This window comes from Cervus canadensis, chromosome 6 (assembly GCF_019320065.1).
Source record: "Cervus canadensis isolate Bull #8, Minnesota chromosome 6, ASM1932006v1, whole genome shotgun sequence".
NCBI classification, from domain to species: Eukaryota; Metazoa; Chordata; class Mammalia; order Artiodactyla; family Cervidae; genus Cervus; species Cervus canadensis.
The window spans coordinates 74481800-74501407 of NC_057391.1; the positions used below are offsets into that span (position 1 = coordinate 74481800).

At 39.7% G+C, this 19608-nt stretch overlaps 2 protein-coding genes across 2 annotated transcripts in view; one reads left to right on the forward strand and one right to left on the reverse strand.

Annotated features, from left to right (window-relative positions):
• ZFYVE26 (zinc finger FYVE-type containing 26) overlaps positions 1 to 7411 on the reverse strand; it is a 64801-nt gene extending 57390 nt beyond the window's left edge. The window contains exons 1-4 of the mRNA XM_043472364.1: positions 7337 to 7411; positions 6591 to 6868; positions 4563 to 4641; positions 879 to 968 (exon numbers count right to left, since the gene is read on the reverse strand). Coding sequence (XP_043328299.1) covers positions 879 to 968; positions 4563 to 4641; positions 6591 to 6784 — 363 coding nt within the window. The 5' untranslated portion in view covers positions 6785 to 6868; positions 7337 to 7411. The remainder of the gene's footprint in view (positions 1 to 878; positions 969 to 4562; positions 4642 to 6590; positions 6869 to 7336) is intronic.
• A 1764-nt stretch (positions 7412 to 9175) lies between these two features.
• The window catches only part of RAD51B (RAD51 paralog B), a 619930-nt gene continuing 609497 nt past the window's right edge, over positions 9176 to 19608 (forward strand). Inside the window, exons 1-4 of the mRNA XM_043472367.1 lie at positions 9176 to 9287; positions 12480 to 12590; positions 13818 to 13931; positions 17811 to 17927. Coding sequence (XP_043328302.1) covers positions 9273 to 9287; positions 12480 to 12590; positions 13818 to 13931; positions 17811 to 17927 — 357 coding nt within the window. The 5' untranslated portion in view covers positions 9176 to 9272. The remainder of the gene's footprint in view (positions 9288 to 12479; positions 12591 to 13817; positions 13932 to 17810; positions 17928 to 19608) is intronic.

Consider the following 19608-nt stretch of genomic DNA (forward strand, 5'->3'; position numbering starts at 1 on the left):
AAAGGGACTCAGCCATACATATACATGTATCCAATCCTCCCCAAACTTCCCTCCTATCCAGGCTGCCACATAACATTGCAGATACAACCCATTTTTTATCCTTCCATAAAACCTTCCTCAGTACCTCCAACCCACACAACTCTCCCTCTTTATGGGGCTCAGTACCATATGGTTTAGTACAGAATTGTGCTATGTGTGTATTTCCTTCTTCCCCCACTAGACTGTAAGTCTTTAAAAGGCAAGATCTCTGGAACCTATAATTTGTTTGGTAGGTTATTTCCACTCTTCATTCCTGTGGGTGGTGCTCAGGGATACTTCTTTTTTTTTTTTTTTTGATACTTCTTCATTACCTGCTTCCGAGATGGTCAAAGGACCTTGAGTTCTAGTGAAAGTCCCTACCTTAAATCCTACTGTAAATATGTCTTTCATTGGCTGGTGGCCAGGTCATGAAGAAAATAAGCATTAAGCCTCAGAGCATCCCTCATGCACTAAAGGACAGATCTAGTTAAGATTCTGAATCTGCTCCCGGAAGGTGGCTGTGAGGATTAACTATAACATATTCAATGCACCTGTTGCAGAAGGAGGATTTTTTTTTTTCCCCCCCTTGTCTATGGGATTTTCCCAGGCAAGACTACTGGAGTGGGTTGCCATTTCCTTCTGCAGAGCTATACTTAGTACTTCTGGCCAAAACACTTCTAGGAAGTCTACAATTAGATAAGGTTTCCCTATCTCTAAATTTCTTTCAAGGGGCCTCCCCCTGGTCTGGCCTGAGAAAAGTGAACAGCCAACATCCTGAGGGCTTGTTTCTGCTGGATCTGTGAAAGCTGAGCTTCTTGAGTGACTGCACCCCTGGGCAGACAGCTGGGGCTGTCTCTCACCTTGAGGATGTCCTCTGAGATGTCACTTGGGAGGTCTTCTGACAATAAAAGAAACTCAAGTTTTCTCCGGAAGCCAGCTGGGAGTAACTTCTGGAAGAATCATAAGAAGGAAGCATAGAGATTAAGAATATGTTTTAAGGGAATTCCCTGACTGTCCAGTGGTTTCACTGCAGTGGGCCTAAGTCCAATCCCTGGTCAGGGAACTAAGGTCCCCCACACCACATGAAGCAGCCCAAAAAAAAAAAAAAAAAAAAGACTATATTTTAGCTGACAATTATAAGTAAGTACTTCTCTCTGGTTCAGCTTATTTTTGCTGTTTTCTCTAAGATAAAGTACTTTCTTTTTTGATAAAGTACTTTAGACCATTATATTTCTAGGTATGTTTTCATTCAGACACTTTTCTTTATAAACAAAAACAGCTAAACTGAACATATACTCCCCTTAAATACTAACACTGAAATCCCATACTGATCAGCCTCAAATGCCAAGGCTTGTTCATTTCATGTGATTTTTTCCTCTCTAACTTGAGGACCTTCTCCAAGAATCTTCCTTGTGGTGTCCCAAATACCCAGTTATGAGTAAGTTGGGATGGAATGGCCCATGTGATCCTTTTCTGGACCAACCCCGTTTTTTATTTCCATTTTTAGTTAGAAAATTAAAGGGGGAGAGATCTAATGTTCATGAAACACTTATTTTGTGCCAGTTACTATGTGCCAAGTTTTCACATGCTTTTAAAAATCTCACTTAATTGCTAAACCAACAAACCTATGGCCTTGGGATGTTTTAAAACACTATCTTCAGTAAAGATGAAATGATTAGGAAGTATTTTCCAATCATTTCAAGCATGAAAAGGAAGATGTTTGTTAATGAGACATGTCATCGGAGACTAATGCATAAGGGAAGAGAAAGCTTCTGACTTATTCTGTACCTGCTTGTTTCACAGTAACTTCCCTTCACTTGGTTCTTAAAACTAAAACGATAGTTCCCCTTTCTCTAGGCACAAATTCAAATAAGATGAAAGTCTGGGACTAATCCTGACAAGCACTCTTTAAAACTAGAGACACCTGTAAATCTTGCAGCTGGTTAAATCTTCCAGATGATGGGTTTTATTGAAAAGTCTCCTAAATCAAGGCAAGAAGCACCAATAGGATTGTGTATCTGTAAAGCAAAGTTTAGAACATAAGGGCACGCTTACTTTATTTGTGTGTCATTCATTACATCAGAGGCTAATAAGATCTAGTATGTTCTTGGTCCAAAATCCTTCTTACGATGCCCTCCCTTAATGCTCTATGCCACCTGAATCCTTGCATAATGCTAGTGATTGGAAGGTGGTAAATAAAATTCATTCTGGCAAGCTGAAAGTTAGTGATTCCATTGAGGGACTAAGAGGAAGGAGTAGATAACGCCAGAGGGCAGGCTCTTAATAAAAGAACTAGTTAAGATTTTAGGACTTTCATTTAAAGTCCTAAAGACTGACTAGCTTGTATTTTTTCTACTGGTGAGGTTACTTTATGCCTCTGCAGGGTCATAAACATCTAATATTTGTAAAACAAGCAAGAATTTGCCCAATGTTTCTAAGCACAGATTTTCTTATTATAAAATCAACGCCACGTTCAAGGTAGAAAAATACAAACAGGCAAATGAAAACACACATTCACAACACACACATACCCCAGATCTTTCAACTAAAGGAGAACTATAATTACAACTGTATTCTAAGAGTATTCAGACCATTTTCTATATACACATATAGGCATGCATAACAACACTGTTTTCTAAACAGCTTTTTCTTTTTCTTCACATAGCAGAATACAAATATCCTTCCACAAGACCAAAAATTCATTTACCATGTAATTTTAACAGTGCCATGGTATTTTACAAATAGATTAATCAGTTCTGGACTGTGGACATGGGAGCTGTTTCCATTTTTCCTCTTTTAGAAGCAGCAGGCTGTGAACATTACACTTTTCACATGATAAAACATAAAAAGGCAGAAGGCAAAAATGGACAAAGGAGAGGGAAAATGGAAGCACTGTTTCATCAGATAATTAAAAAGGATCTTTCAGTAGCAGGTGGTAGACAGGAGAAGGAGCTGCCAGCAAGTCCCTAGAAGATGAAGGCCAGTCTAGGATAAAGACTGGCTTTGTGGAACTACTCCAGGAATGAATTTGAAGTCTTGGTCCTTGTATAAAGTTTTAAAATTCTCTGAGGTCCTTGTACAAAGTTTAAAACATTCCCTAAACTGCTTATATAACTGAGGTAATGGGGCTTTAAGGACCAGATGATCTTCAATGCTGGGAAAAACAACTCTTAAGTCTGTGAAAAGGAGCCGGGGAAGTGAAATTCACCTTCAGATCTGGTTGAGCAGCTGTGCAGAAATTTAACCACCACCAATTAGCATAGAGTAAGCAAATGTGCTCCGTGAGGCCAAAGTTCATCTGGTTTGACAAATTCCATGTGTGTACTGAGAAGGTCCTGGGTAACAGTAAGACATTTTTTTCCCCCTTTTCTCTTTGAAGAAACTTTTGGATATTCTAGTTGAAGATGTCTCTTTTAGATCTGAAACTACAGCCAACTCTGAATCACCCTGGGGTTGATTATTTTTCAGTTTGCTTCTCTTCCTTCCCTCTCCTGCTGACCTTTTTTGTCATTTCTCTTTGCTAGTCCATTATCAAAAATCTGGATGATGAATGCATTTACATTAGTAACTTCTGGTACTTTTTGACGTTTATGTGAAGAAAAGTGTCAGGCAAATTCAGAACTAAACACAAAATTCATTTTGATGACCAAGAGAAAGGAAGAAGAAAATTAGGCTGAATTATAGATATTTACAAAACAGAATATGCGGTTTCTTACTTTCAAGTCCATGTAGGCTAAAGATAACATTGAGGTGGGAAAAGGAGAGGACCGAGGAGTTGGAGGCAGAAGACAATGGTTCCAGCTCCAGTTCTGCCAACTAACTTTACGGTGTGACCTTGAGCCAGTCATCTCTTTTTTGAGTCAGAGGTTCCTCACTTAAATCTTAAAGTGTCAGCTTTAATACAAAAGTGCCTCAGAGAGTTTCTTTAACAGACATTTATTTCTGATAATTAACACATATTTCTAAAAGAGCTAAGAATGGTAATTTTTCTTAAAATAAGAACAAACTCTAAACCCTTCCTTATGTTTTCTTTCACTATTAATTTATTCAGTTTTTTATTTGGTAACTTTTAGTTCAAGTCACATGAGTTATTAACTTATTAATTAATGATGTTTAAATCAATAAGCTTTCACTGTACTGGACTAGTTAAAATATGATTTTTGTATCAACAACCAAGTTTTGATTCAGCCATTCTCCATTACTTGAGTACTACGAGGATTAGACTTTATTCACAATCTTGTCACTTTCACCTGAGTTCTCCAAAGTTCTGTTCTAGCACAAGAGTCACAGTGGTTTTTAACACAATGGTATCACCTCAAATGGTAGGTTGGTGACTCAATGCCATGTAGGTTAGTAAATTAATAAATGAATTTAGGTAAGGAGACATCAGTAAATATTCAAGCCAACCTCACTGTCAGTACTGAAACAGGAATACAACAAACCTCAAAATAAAGGAAGCAGCAGACAGAAGGGAAATTTCACAACTCCTTCCAAGTTCTTTTCTCCTGGCCTCAGGAGAAAATTTGAAATGTAAACCTATTTACCTTTTCCAGGGCCAACCATTTTTCCAGTACAAGAAGCCAAACCCAGGCTAATCTTTGAGGACTGATATCCTGTCCACATCTGAAAAATGTAAAAAGAAAAAAAATTCTAAACAGAGTTTCTACTGAATTTTTCTTCTTTGTGATCCAAAATTTAGATTTCACTTCTCAGTCTGTTTTACAGCTGAACAGGCAATACATTGCCCTAATGAGAAATTTTTGAATGTATGTGACAGATCAGTAAAGGGAGAATCAGAACAGAACTAGCAGCATTCACTTGAAAAAAAAAAAGGAAAAGTTCTCAATTCTATCTCTATCTCCTTATTTAGTCTTTCTTATTTTTAAGCAAAATAATATTCCACCAAAAACCATAAAAGCAAAGCTATCTGAAACAGAAAACTTGAAATCTTGAAATAGAAACTGAAATCAAGTAATCAAAGAAACCAGAAAGTTCATAAAAATTTATTTTTAACTCTATGCTAAAAATAGGATTGGGACTTCCCAGGTGGCCCTAGTGGTAAAGAACCTGTCTGCCAATGCAGGATACATTAGAAAGCTGGGTTCAGTCCCTGTGTTGGAAGATCCCCTGGAGTAGGAAATGGCAACCTACTCCAGTATTCTTGCCTGGAGAATTCCATGGACAGAGGAACCTGGCAGGCTATAGTCCATAGGGTTGCAAAGGTTGGACATGACTGAAGCGACTTAGCATAAAAAACAGAATTATAGGAGTTCATAAGCCTTTCTTTGAAGTTAGTAGTTTAGACAGTAATTGACTAGAATCCAAATTTAAAGGAAAAAAAAAAAGGAAGAAAAGAATCGTGTAAATCTCCATTCTATATATGCTAATACAATACTTTCTTATAAATAACTGCCAGAGTAAGGAAAAATGAGGGAAAAGACTAACGTTTAACTCCTATACCACTAACTGTTAATAGCACTGCCAGGAAGAACTTCAAAATTCACACAGAGAACACTGGTTGCCAGGGGACAAGTAGGAATCAGTGCGCAAACAGGTAGTCCCGGGGACCGGGGGAATTCTTTTGCAGTGATGCCTGATTATAGTGGGAGTTACATGAATCTAAGAATGGATAAAGATGCACAGAACTACACACATAAAAATGAATACATATTGGGACTACCCTGGTGGTCCAGTGGTTGGGACTCGAACTTCTAATGCATGGGGTGTGGGTTCCATCTCTGGTTGGGGTACTAGGATCCTGCATGCAGTGCAGCACAGCCAAAAAAAAAGAGAATGCAGATTTAAAAAATGGTGAAAACTGAATAAGGGCTGTAGTCTAGCTAACAGTGGTGGTGGTTTAGTCGCCTAGTCATGTCCAACTCTTTTCGACCCCATGGCCTGCCAGTTCCTCTGTTCATGAGATTTCCCAGGCAAGAATACTGGAGTGCGTTGCCATTTCCTTCTCCAAGGGATCTTCCTGACCCTGGGGCTGAACCTGAGTCTCCTGCATTGGCAGTGAATTCTTTACGGTTGGGCTATGAGGGAAGCCCCCCCTAGTTAACAGTACTGGTGTCAATTTCTTGGTTTGATATTGACTATAGTTATATAAGATGTCACAATGGGGGGAAGTTGGGGAAAGGGTACTCTTTGTATTATTTATGCATTTCTTGTGAGTCTATAATTAATTATTTCAAAATAAAAAGCTTTAAGTGAACTCACTTCTGGTCCTTTGTTAAAGTTACAACAACATCTTCAATTTCACAAGCAAGAAGGGAGCAGGATTTGCTCTTATGGAGGCAAAGAAAATGCTTTATTATTAATGATAATAAACATGAAATGCTGGTTCCAGGCTTAAACGCAGTTTCAGATGATAGTTCAAAGCCAAACTGATTAAGTAATATACAGGCATGTATCAATATTATAGAAGCAAAATTTCAGAACACTTGAAATACAATCTGCCTTTGTTAATTCTTCAAAGGTGATTCAGTGAGGCACGTGGACCCGAGCTCAAGTATTGAACCTTTCCTGTCCCGTCCTGTGACTGTAATGACAGGAAGCAAGAGATCCCTTACCTCAGCTGATTGGGACACAGGACCAGCGCCCAAAGAATATCTTCCACCTTCTTTGGGATATCCCCTTGTGCCTCGTGTAGCTGAGGTACGCATGCCTTTGCCAGTTCCCAGTCTCCTCTCCGAAGGCACTCACAGAAAAATCCTAAAAGCTGCTTCTGGGAAGCAGCTTCCTCTTTTCCAAATGGATGGTGCATTTTCCCCAGCACAGAGTGCAGGGAGATAGAAACAGATGAATTACACAAAACGCATCGGCTTTTTTCTCATTTGTGGACTATCTCCTAGAAACAATACACATCCGAGAGAGAAGAAAAGGAAGGAATAAGACAAACTAGCAACACCCGTAGGAGGAAAGGCAGGGCTTACTTTTCTAATTAGACATGTTACTGTGTCTCTTTTTGAGAAGTTCCCTTTCTCCAAGGGGTGGATCCCATTTCTCTAGGCGCATCCAATATTTGATTAATATTAATCGTCATAAGAGCCCGCGACGCAGACCCAAAACTCCACTTCCTTATTTCCTCCTGAACTTTATGCCCAATCCGGCTCCAAATCCCCAGGTGGTCGCCTCCTTAAAGATGAGAAATTCAGCAGGAACCTCCCTAGTTTGAGCCCTCTTTTAAGGCAGAGCACTGATGATCAGGAGAGGAATCGGTGTCAGAACTGGAGGGCGGTGGGGATTGGGGCGCAGGGACGCTTCCTACCGGGATCGTGGAGAGCGCTACTGCCTTCTCGGGGCGCCTTACACTCACCCGCTCCCGGTGCCCAAATCTGTACATCTTCCAGTGAAGCCATGTTTGAGCCGAGTCAGGTGACAAATCTCGTTCGGCAGGCTGGGGGCGGTGGAGGAGGGCGGGGGGAGGCGGGGATGACGATTGACATCGGCTAGTGTAATTGGTCAGAGGAGGAAAGATGCAAATAAAGCGCCATATTTGTTTGGGTCACGTGACTCTACCTCAGTAGCTGAGGAAGCTAGTCAGCTGGGAAAGCGATGCCAGATACGTGCTTTAGGACCATCCCTCACAGTTCTGACAGTTCCTCTGCTTGATACCTTCTGTTTTGCCTTCGATGGAGCGAGTAGCAGGAATAGCTGTCTGCCTTGATCTTTTTTCTTTTGTTTTCTTTTCTCCTCCTAGTTTGAAGTTAGCGTTTACCTAGGGCCAGCCAGTGACAATGCTTTGCCACGCCCTGGGGATACCCAGATAAAGGAGACTTAAGTCTTCCGTTATTATTCCGTCCACTTGGACTCCCTTATAATTCCAGAACCCTACGTTCTGAATTTCCAGTTCCTTCTGCTTAACACCCGTTATTTATTTGCTCATTTACCGACTTATGACCAACCTAGACAGCATATTAAAAAGCAGAGACACCACTGAAATGTTGTGAAGTAATTAGCCTCCAACTAATAAAAAAAAAAAAAAAGAAGCAGAGACATTACTTTGCCAACAAAGGTCTGTCTAGTCAAGGCTATGGTTTTTCCACTAGTCATGTATGGATGTGAGAGTTGGACTATAAAGAAAGCTGAGCGCTGAAGAATTGATGCTTTTGAACTGTGGTGTTGGAGAAGACTCCTGAGAGTCCCTTGGACTGCAAGGAGATCCAACCAGTCCATCCTGAAGGAGATAAGTCCTGGGTGTTCATTGGAAGGACTGATGCTGAAGCTGAAACTCCAATACTTTAGCCACCTCATGCGAAGAGCTGACTCATTTGAAAAGACCCTAATGCTGGGAAAGATTGAAGGCAGGAGGAGAAGGGGACAACAGAGGATGAGATGGTTGGGTGGCATTACTGACTCAATGGATATGGGTTTGGGTGGACTCCGCGAGTTGGTGATGGATAGGGAGGCCTGGCGGGCTGTGGTTCATGGGGTTGCAAAGAGCAACTGAACTGAAGTGAACTGAACCGACAACCGTGAACTGTGCGCTAGACTCTACTTTAGAAGCTGAAGAAGACACGGTCCTTGTCCCCAAAGAGATCACAGTCTACTGAGGGGTGTAAGTCAATAGTTAGGATGCAGTGGGCTAAATGATAAGACAGAGGTATGCACAGGGGAGATGAGAGCAAAGAATTAGCAAAAAGCCATTCTCAAATATAATAATCTGAAATTGAGTCTTAAAACAATTTACTAGGTATCCTCATCACAGCTACTTTTATACTGAACTTTCTGGTTTCCTTCATGTTCTTCAGCTATAGACTCGGACTTTTCCCCGTTACATGTTTTCGGCTTGAGCAGTTTCATTTCAATATTTTCCGAACTATCACCACCAAAGGCGAAGAAAAAACCAAAGCAAACCAAAAATTCTCTTCCAAAACTTGGATGATTGGTGGATTCTCATCTATTCTCAGAAAATTAACTTGTCTTTCTGGTCCATTAAGCAGTTTTTAAGTGAAGTGACAAAATAAAGAATAGAAAATTAAAAGAAAGTTATTTTCTGGCATGGTATTCTCCTTGCTGATATTCTTCCACCGGATGTTGATAATCACTATAATGAGAAATTTGACTGGGACTCACAGACATTAGCGAGTGTGAACTACAATTCCCAGCAAGCAGCGGAGCCGCCCTGGGCCTGTGCCTACCTTTGATTGGATAGTTCCCCAGTGTGACGACCCAACCAGCGCTTCGGTTGTTGCTTTTCATCACTTTCCGCGGGGAAGTGTGTAAGGGATAGGGGAAACTTTGAAAGTTGGATGCTGCAGAACCCGGTACTGGAAAGTTTCCTCTTGCGGGCGGTTTGGGGAAATGGGGTGCGCTTATTATTTCCTGCGCCCTCTCTGGGCACGTGGTGTTGATATCGGGGGAGTGGAAAGCCACACTTGGGTGCAGGCGCACGCCCCCTTAGGTACACTGGGATCTTAACTTGAGCCCAGCCGCACATCTTAGGGGGTCTGGTCTTCCTTTGTGGGGGTTGCTTGGAAGCTGCACCTTGTTGGGAAGAGCTGTTGTTCAGGGGTGATGTTTTCGCCTCTTTATGTCCATCCATCTTCCCACGTGTGGGCAGTTTGAGGTCTAGGAAGGAGAGCCAGTCATTAGGGGAAATTGAGTGTCTGCCTGTCTTCAGGTGTTGTTGAATTAGAGGTACTGAATAGTGTGGAATATGGACTCAGATACCTGGGTTCGAATGCAGACTCCACCTTGTGCTAGATGTTAGGCTTTGCTTAAGGCTTTCATCTCAGTGCCTCAATATCAAACTATAAAGTGGGGTAAAAATCGGAGTTCTTGGAAAAGTGGCATGTAATAAAGGCTCAAGAAATATTAGCTATTATTGTTAATTGACAGTTTTCAATCGTGAGGATATTTTTTTTCTTGATAAGAAAAGGATTCACTTTCCAGGATTGAACTTCTTCCCTCACACACTTGTTTACATGCACTGGCATATATATACGCAGAGCAGGAATTTACCGTGGAAGAAACAAACGTTCAACTCATAACAACATGTTAATAAGATTATCGAACAAATGAGTACACAGTGTGATGAGAATATTGGAGAGAAAGAGAGTAAGCAGGAAGTCTTTGTGGAGGAAAATCAGGGAGGCAGGATGGCCCTCATGTAACCTATCAGTGTTATGGTTGGAAGGCAGGTCACCTGAGGTAGCAAATGCTGTTGTGCTGAATGAGTTGATAGCAATTGTTAGCAGTAGGAGCCAGGCACCATCCACATCCTCTAACTTTCACTACATTCCTGCAAAGTAGATATTTAGACAATGTCTGTTTTTCAGATGAGGAAAGTGAGGTACTGGGAGGCAAGCGATTTTACCAGAAAGATCAGAATCTGGGCCTTGCGATCTGATATATGAATGATAGGGAAGTGAGGGACCAGTTCACCAAGAGGCTTTAGGCCATCATAAGAAATGTGGAGTTTATCCTGTGGTCTCATGGTCCCACGGGCAGTGTGAAAGGATGAGCGTGACAGGATTGGAGCACATTTTTAGGAGGCTACCTCTGACAGGATTGTGACTTGTGGGTCAGTTTGGTGCGTATTCCTCTCTGCTTCCATCTGAGTGTATGTGTTCTTGTTGCTGTCCTGTCCGACTCTTTGTCACCCTGTGGACTGTAGCTGCCCAGGGGGATTCTCCAGGCAACAATACTGGAGTGAGTTGCCATAGCACATTTAAATTCCGATGACAATACTTGCTGCATGACTAATTATTTGTGTATATATTACTTTTAATCTTTTACTGTGCGTTTCCAAAGGGGAGAAATATACTTAAGTGATTCTTGTGCCACAGCACTCAGCAGAATATGTGCTTAAGAAGCATCTGTGGAAGGAACAAACAATTTATTTTTTTGTGGGTTGGTGGGTGGGGGGCGGTGAGTGTGCAGGGCAGGGAATGACCAGAGGCAGTGTGAGTAGTCTAGGCAAGTGATGTGTGTGTGTGTGTGTGTGTGTGCTCAGTCGTGTTTGACTCTTTGCGATCCCATGGACTGTAGCCCACCAGGCTCCTTTGCCCATGGGAGTTCCCAGGCAAGAATGCTGGAGTGGGTTGCCATTTCCTTCTTCAGGGGATCTTCCTGACCCAGGGATCGAACCTGTGTCTCTTGCATTGGCAGGTAGATTCTTTTATCACTGAGCCACCAGGGAAGCCCTATTCTCTTTTTTGGGTTGAATTTATTAGTCAAAATGATGTCATTGCCCAGAGCTACCTGGTATGTGAAGACCCTGGGCAATGATTCAGCAGATGTCACTTGGTAAACTTTCTATTAGAGACACAAAACCCAACACTGACAAATTCCCTTTGAGTGAAATGAGAAGGATTTATTTTGTGATTGTGGGAGGGATGTGTGTGTGTGAGAGAGAAAGATGAGGGAGAGAGAAAGAGTGTTAATCTGATTAGAAATTTGGGCCATGGTATTGGAAATGAATATCTACATTCTCAGTGATTGGTTTAGTTCCCAAATGTGACTCTTTTTCTGATCATTTTATTGTTTTATCTCCTGGAACAATGAAGAGTCCCTATTTCTATTTTATCCAGAGGATATTCTGCCATCTGAGTGTAATACAGCTTCTTCTTTGCTTGTGTTATTAAGATAATCACAGTGATTCTGTTCTTACTCTCTGAAGGCACATATTTCATGAGCCTCATTTAGTCCTCACAGGGTTCAATAGCAAGAGTGAAATGTAATTGCATGTGGGAATGTGAGCAGCTACTGTAATAAAAAACCATTTCAGTTTTTAAGTGACACCTGAAATAACAAAATCTCAGTTGATTCAGGATGTTTGTTCTGACTCCGAAAAGAGTATGATTATGGACTTGTAGAAGAGTGTACTGACTAAGAGGATAGGCCTCAGAGTCAGACTTCCTGGGTTCAAATTCTGGATCTACCATTTACTTTTTCTGGTAACAGTGGAATGGCTAACCTTTCCAGACTTTAGTTTTCTCATATGTAAAAATGGGACCAGTCATCAACCTTTCTTATAGGGCTGTTGAGAAGCTTAAATGTGGCAATTGATGTAAAGCTTTGGAACAATGTGTGATACATAGAAGGTGGTCGATAAATTTATTATTGTTTCGGTGCAATGAAAGCAGACTTTCTGGGAGTGCTCTTTGGAAATATTTGTATTAATTACACATCCAAATAAAGTTTATGAATGAACTGAAAATCTTAAGATGCTATATAAATGTGAAATGGTGTTATTATATTTGTGTAATAAGTTTTTAAAGAATTTTTGTGAAATGCAGATTCTTACATTGTTTCTTTCCATGTTTGACAAACAGTAGTCTCCCCTATTTAAAGTATTTAGAAAGATTTATAGCCTTCTTTTATTTTATCAGTAATATTTTAAATACCATACATTTCATTTTATATATGGAGAGGCTTGAAAATGTTTTATTTTGCAGAGTGTTGTGGATTGCCCATCTGCTACTGCTTATGCTATTTCCCAATGTTTTTTCAAGGTTCTTTTTCTTGCTGCATCTGGAGGCATGGGTAGCAAGAAACTAAGACGAGTGGGTTTATCACAAGAGCTGTGTGACCGTCTGAACAGACATCATATCGTTACCTGTCAGGTACAATTTGTTTAATTTTTCTCAGTGAGAAATCTTAAGTGCAAATTAATCTTAAGTGTACCTAAATAACTTTTCTTAAAAAATTTTTGCTTAAAGTTTTAGAAAACATGTTTATTTTAATTGGAGGATAATTGCTTTAAAATATTGTTTTGGTTTCTGCCATACGTCAACATGAATCAGCCATAGGTATACATATGTCCCCTCCTTCTTGAACCTCCCTCCCAATAACTCTTTAATTGCATCTGAAATATGAACGTTTAGGTTTATAAGTGATGGTGCTTGCTAATTCAAAATAACAAACCTCTTAGCTTGTATTTCCAAATGTGATTTCATTTCAAGAGTTTTACATTTTGGTTAGGGCTGAGTCAGGAGAATGCTCATGGCAGAAGGTGAAATACACCTGGCCATTTATTTGGGATTCTAGAGAAGTTTTGTCCTTGTAAAAGAAATTCTGTAGTTACATGAGAAATATGACTCAAATGAGGAGACAGTATTCAAAATGGGTAATTTCTCTTGAAAGCAAGAAAAATTTTTAGGATTACTTTTCTATCAGTGGAGTGAGAAAAATATATAAAGTGGATGTTGTATATTTAAGCACAAGAGTAAAGCAAATCCCTCTTAGGAGGTTAAATTAGATTTAACATTTTATATTAGGATTTAATCCTTGATAAGATGGACTTTTAGAGAATGCTGGAGGGTTTTTTTTTTTCTCCTTTTTTTAATTGCTTTGTGTGTTAATGATATCTTTGCTTTCTCTGTTATAACATTTGATAACCTTCATGTTCATACTTTGAAACACTCTTAAAAATATGATATTTAACATTTCAGTCCATAGTTCGTTTTATTCTCTCTCAATTATGAAATACTTCCCCTGAATGATCTTATAACTTAGGACGAAACTGATTTTATTTCTGGTTGTCTGTTTGTGTCCAAACTTTTGGGTACAGGGGCAGGGCTCCTATCTACTTGGGCTGATTTCTGCTGCTATGTATTTTTACTTGGTGTGTCCTCTGGTATATACTAAGTTGGATAATTAGAAGATAAGATTATGTCATATCTTTTAGTTAAGGAATATTTAGGAGGAAAATACTATAAGAAACATTCAAACTGATCTGCAATAAATTACGCTTTTATTTACACATGGACAGTGTCAATTGAAAGCTTCCTTTTAATTCCAGTATCTTTGTTGTACATGTATATTTAAAATAGTCTCTTTATGTTTTTTAGGACTTTCTATGTCTTTCTCCACTGGAGCTTATGAAGATGACTGGCCTTAGTTATCAAGGTGTCCATGAACTTCTGTGTGTGGTTAGCAGGGCCTGTGCACCACAGATGCAAACGGTATATATATATTTTAGACTTATGATTTGGTTATGATTTTTATTTTGAAAAGCTTCTGAATTCTCTTTAAATCTTTTAGGGGATAAGGTAAAAGCAAAAATAGAGATGAACACCTCAAAAATACCAACCCTCACAACGTAAGAGTTAGTCCTCTAATGAGAATAAATTTATGTTGTTTATAAGCTCATGGGAGACAGTTACAGGAATGAGAGGTAACAGGAATTTTTTTTCTCTATAGCTGGCAGTGTTATTTCAAAAGTTCATCTTTCTCTTTTACTTGTTTGGGAAGGATTTGTGAACCTCATGGTTAAAGTATAATATACTCTTAATTTTAGAGTGTCCCTGTCTCTGTAATACTAACTTTTACCATCATCATTTACTCTACATCTCAGAGTATGCATATTGGACTTACACTGACTTATTGATTGAATGAATAATGCTTTAAAACTTATCCTCACTCCTGAGAGGAGTTAAAGTCTTTTGAAATAAGCCCAAATCAAGTTGTACTATTATTTCATACTTTCTGTGTCATGTCTTTAACTTTTCAAAATGTAGGTTTAGTGCATGGTAGAAAATGTCTTATTTTCTCAGAGTAAGAGTTACCTGAAAGTCTGTCCAGTGTTTTGCAAATGTATTTGTTTGTGTGGGTTGTAAACTACTTACTATGTTATATTGAAATTTGGTAACCACTGAACAATAAAGTAGGATCCAACTCTGTGGCGGAGGGATGAAGGAATATTAGTGTCATTTGAAACTTTGAAAACAGTGAACAGATTGAGTGTTTTCTTTTGTTCAGGTTTTGCTTGTGATCTAAGGAAAATACTTTAAATCAGAAGGTGACTTAGAATTGGAATTAGAGATGGGCACCAGTCTTAGCTTTGTCATTGGTTTCAACAAAGATAAGTAGCTTTGAACAGCTCACTTTGTTTTATGGGAGAAGTTAAAGAGTTAAAATCACATGTGATGATTTCATTAGGAGGTTCAAATTAACCTGTCACTATTTTGAAAGTTGTAAAGCACCAAGAGAACCTTTTAATTTGACATCTGTGATTCAGTATGTATTGCATATTCCTAGTCAGATAGATAATTAAGCAGGAGACGATGGCTAGGAAATTCACCTTCGATCTCCACGTCTTTCACCACTTTCAGCTGCAATGTTACTACAATTCCAATTGCCAGTTCAAGGAGCCATCTTTCTCCTTTGTTGTACATTTACTTTTGTAACATTGATTGTTTAGAGTCCTGCCTTAAATATTGAATTAACCTTAGTTCATTCCCTCAGAAAGATTTTTTGTTTTGTTGATTTATTTATTCAGTCATTTATTCCTTCAACCAGTATTTATCGAGTGCCAGCCATGGATCTGTCAGGTACTGGAGATACTGTAGTGAAGATGACTGATAAAGTTTTCTGCCCTTGTGTAGCTTACAGTCTAGTGGGAGCAGTCACATTAAACAAACAATTATATAAATGATTAATTAATTGTAGTAATGATAAGTCCTATCAGAGAAAAGTACAAAGAGCTGAGAAACTGAAAGGGACATTACTTAGTGTAGGGGTCAGCAAGGGCTCCCTCACGGAAGCAACACTTCAGCTGAAACCTGAGGGATGAATAGGAGAGAGACAGCCAAAGGGATTGGGAAGGGAGGGGAGCAGGGAAGAGCTTGCAGGCAGCGGGAGTGGGAAATGCAGAGACCCTGTGAAGAGCAGGAGAATGGTGCTTGTATGGTCAGAAGGTCAGGCCGGTCTGAGTGAACATAGCGAGCAAGAGATGAAGCTGGAGAAGCAAGCAGGGTCAGATCATTGGGGCCTGCAGGCCTGTTAAGGATTTTGGACTTCATTCTGAGAGCAATGATAAGTCATCAAAGGGAGTAATTTTCTAGTATGTGTTTTTTAAAAACTCAGTCTTTAAACACAGACAAGTGGTTGAAAAGGAACAAGGATATATTTGTGGACTAGTTAGGTATCTGTGACCATATTCCAGATAGATTGTGACATGGACTATTAGTGTGGTGCTAATGCCAATGGTATAATGTCAGTTACCATGAGCGATATGTAGGAGGTAGCATGAATAGGATTTGGTGGTGATTTGTCTGTGGGTGGTGGTAAGGTACAGGAAAGGGTCAGAGATGATTCCTTGATTTTGCTCTAAGAGGCTGGATGGTACCATTTCCTGAGATAAGGAATATTGGAAGAGGATCAGGTTTGAGGGAGGCAGATCATGGATTTGTTAGTACTTGCTGAATTTAGGCACTTGTGAAACACTGAATGAAGATGTGAAGTAGGCAGTTAAATATGTGGACCTAAGCTTGAAGGATAGTGTGCACTGGGGGGTCATCAGAATGAATATGGTAGGCAAAACCATGAAAATGGATGGGAGATTGCCTAGAAAGTATGCACAGTAAGAAAGTAAGTGTGAAAAAAAAAAAAAAAAAAGTAAGTGTGCCCGAGGCCAAGTCCCGAGTCAGTCAGCATTTAAAGATCAGATCTGACAATGATGAATCTGGGAAGCAGCCACTGAAGAAGAAAACTGGTGGATTTACTGATAAAACTTTTTGGCCAACTCTGTATTAATATGTTGGTCTCCTGTGTGCTCATAGAGGCAGAAGAGCTTGGATTTGAGACCTAGATTTATTAAATTGTAAGCTTTAAGTGGGTAGAAACTATGTCTATTTGGTTTACCACTCTTTCCCAGAGCTTATCATATTATATAGCATGCAGTAGGCAATTAATTTGTATTTGTTGAATGTATGAGTGAATGAATGATTACGATTCTGTGGCTTGACCTCAGTTTATTTGGGCAACTTAATGCTAGTAATTTTTAATGTTAGAGATTGCTTACACATTGCTGGTAGGTATGTAATCATGTCAACCACATCTGCAAAGACCTTTTTTCCAACTAAGGTGACATTACAGGTTCGAAGGATTTGATACGGCTTTCTTTTGAGGGGCCATATCTTAGGCCACACCACCCGCTTTCAAGCTGTTTGTCACATACCAAGCTCGGTTTGAAGTGGTAGCTTGATCATTTCACTCCCTGTTGCTCTCAGCCTACATGCCACACTTCAGCAAGATTCATCTGAGGTAACCCCTGCTTATTTCTCCAGCCTCATTGTTTGCCATGCCACGAGCATGCTCCATCTTTCAGCCATTCTAAATCACCTCTTTCATTTTTATAATTTCCCTTAGTTTCCATTTCTTATTTCTTGCTCCTTGACCTCTCTTTCTACATTCTTGTCTCTTTGGCAGGAACGTGCACACTTCCTTTGCCCATCTCATAACCTTTTCAGGTTTTAGCTCAGACATCCAGATCTTCCCTGGATCACAAAATTCAGATCAGGTGATTTGACCTGGACAAATCCACTTTCCAGTCTCTGCTTGCCCTATCACCAGTAGCTAGTGTTTAGCTGTATTGTAATTGCCTACTTTCTAGTCCTAGTTTCATAGTCTCTAGTTGGCTATAAGACCTGTGAGGGCAGGGGCTCTGTCTTTTATATCACAGCCTTCAAATCTAGCACAGTTCATGTGAAGTGAAAGTTGGTCAGTCATATCCAACTCTCTGTAATCCCATGGACTATACAGTCCATGGAATTCTCCAGGCCAGAATCCTGGCGTGGGTAGCCTTTCCCTTCTCCAGGGGATCTTCCCAACCCAGGGATCGAACCCAGGTCTCCCACATTGCAGGTGGATTCTTTACCAGCTGAGCCACAAGGGAAGCCCAGCACAGTCCATGGCACAGAGTAAATAGTTGTAGAATAAATAAGTAATAGAAGGAAAAAAACATGAATTGGGTTCTAGCTGCTAAAATTTGAATTTGGAGTTGGCTTATGTTTTTGAATAAATATAGAGGTTGAAAAGAACTTAACTTTTTCTTTGATCAGGCTTATGAGATAAAGACACAGAGGTGTGCTGCTCACTCATCTGCATTTTTGTCTACAACCCTGTCTGCTTTGGATGAAGCCCTGCATGGTGGTGTAGCTTGTGGATCCCTCACAGAGGTAAAGAAGACACTTTCCAAACCTTCTAACATTGACCTAGAACCTTTAGAACCAGGGGAAAAAGTATAATTAAGGAATATAAATTATTTTATGAATATTAATCTAAATTAAATTGTAAGTACCTCAAGGGCAGGATTCTCCACTCAGTCCCTGGTGGTACTAGTGTAGTATACCAAAAGGAAGATGTTCTAAAAATCTTTGCTGACAGACTGAAATCTATTTGGGTGGTTGTTTCTCTGAATTAGAAATTGAATATTATGAAATAATATGAAACAATTCAGGGGGAATTAGAAAAGGATCCCTACTTAGTGTCTGAGGAAGGAAAATTTGAAATTTTATTAATGTGCAGGTAAATTATAGTATTATGCTGAACTGAGCTATTTTTACTCCCTGTTAAAGATAAAATTTGGTTCTAGGAAGTAATCAGTTGTTGTGTTAGTTAGTTATTGTCACGTAACAAATTACCTACAAACTAAGGGGCTTCCATGACAGTAAACACTGATTTCTGTTTCTTTGGGACTGGCTTAGCTTGGAGATACTGGCGAGGGGTGCGAGGGGGCAGGCTGGTGCTGGTTGTTGGCAGGAGGTCATGATTCTCCCCTGGAGAGATCCCTGCAGGCTGCCTGAGTCTCCTCGTGGCACGATGTCTGACTCCCCCAGGCAAGATGGAAATGGCCATTCCTTTGATGATTTAGCTTTGTAAGTTACACACCATCATTTCTGCCACTTTCTTCTCTTTAGAAGCAGGTCATTAAGTTCAGTCCATGTTCAAGGAAAGGCAAATTAAGCTCTATCTTTTGCACGGAGTGTCAAGAATTTGAGGATATTTTAAAACCACAACAGGTTTTTCCCCTGAAAACTGCATTGATGTGCTTACTGGTCTTGGTATGGTGACTCCATAGGCTGTGTTTACCAGTGCAGTCCTGAGGGTCTTCTTGCCTGAGAGTTCTAGGGGCATAGATGCGTGAAACAAACTTTTAATAAGAGTAGATGCTTAAAGCATTGTGATAGGCATAAATTTAACTGTAGATATTTTTATTTGAAGATAGAGAACCTGTTTTAGATAGTAAGTCTTGTTTTATTTCCTGACTTCCAAGAAAGATTTAAAAATGTGTGTTCTATGCCTAGTAAATGAACCACTGAGAGAATTAATCTTAAAAAAGAAATTAGAATCTGCTGTTGCAGTGCACTGCCACCAGATGGTGCCAGAATCCTATCTTCCATAATCTTTGCACTCTAGTTAGACCTTTCTTGAAATAGGTCTATGAAAAAAAAAGTTTTATAACAATTGTGAGCCATAGTTATAAACTTTCTTATTTAGATAGCAAAAAGTTGAACTTCAAGACGATTAACCAACAAATACTTTTTTATGTTTTAAGTCTTGGAGTAGTTTTCAGTACTTTTTCACATCAGTCAGTCACATCAGTCGCTCAGTCGTGTCCGACTCTTTGTGACCCCATGGACCGCAGCATGCCAGGCTTCCCTGTCCATCACCAACTCCCAGAGCTTGCTCAAACTCATGTCCATTGAGTCAGTGATACCATCCAACCATCTCATCCTCTGTCATCTCTTTCTCCTCCTGCCTTCAACCTTTCCTAGCATCAGGGTCTTTTCCAATGAGTCCCCATCAGGTGGCTAAAGTATTATAGTTTCAGCTCCAGCATCAGTCCTTCCAATGAAC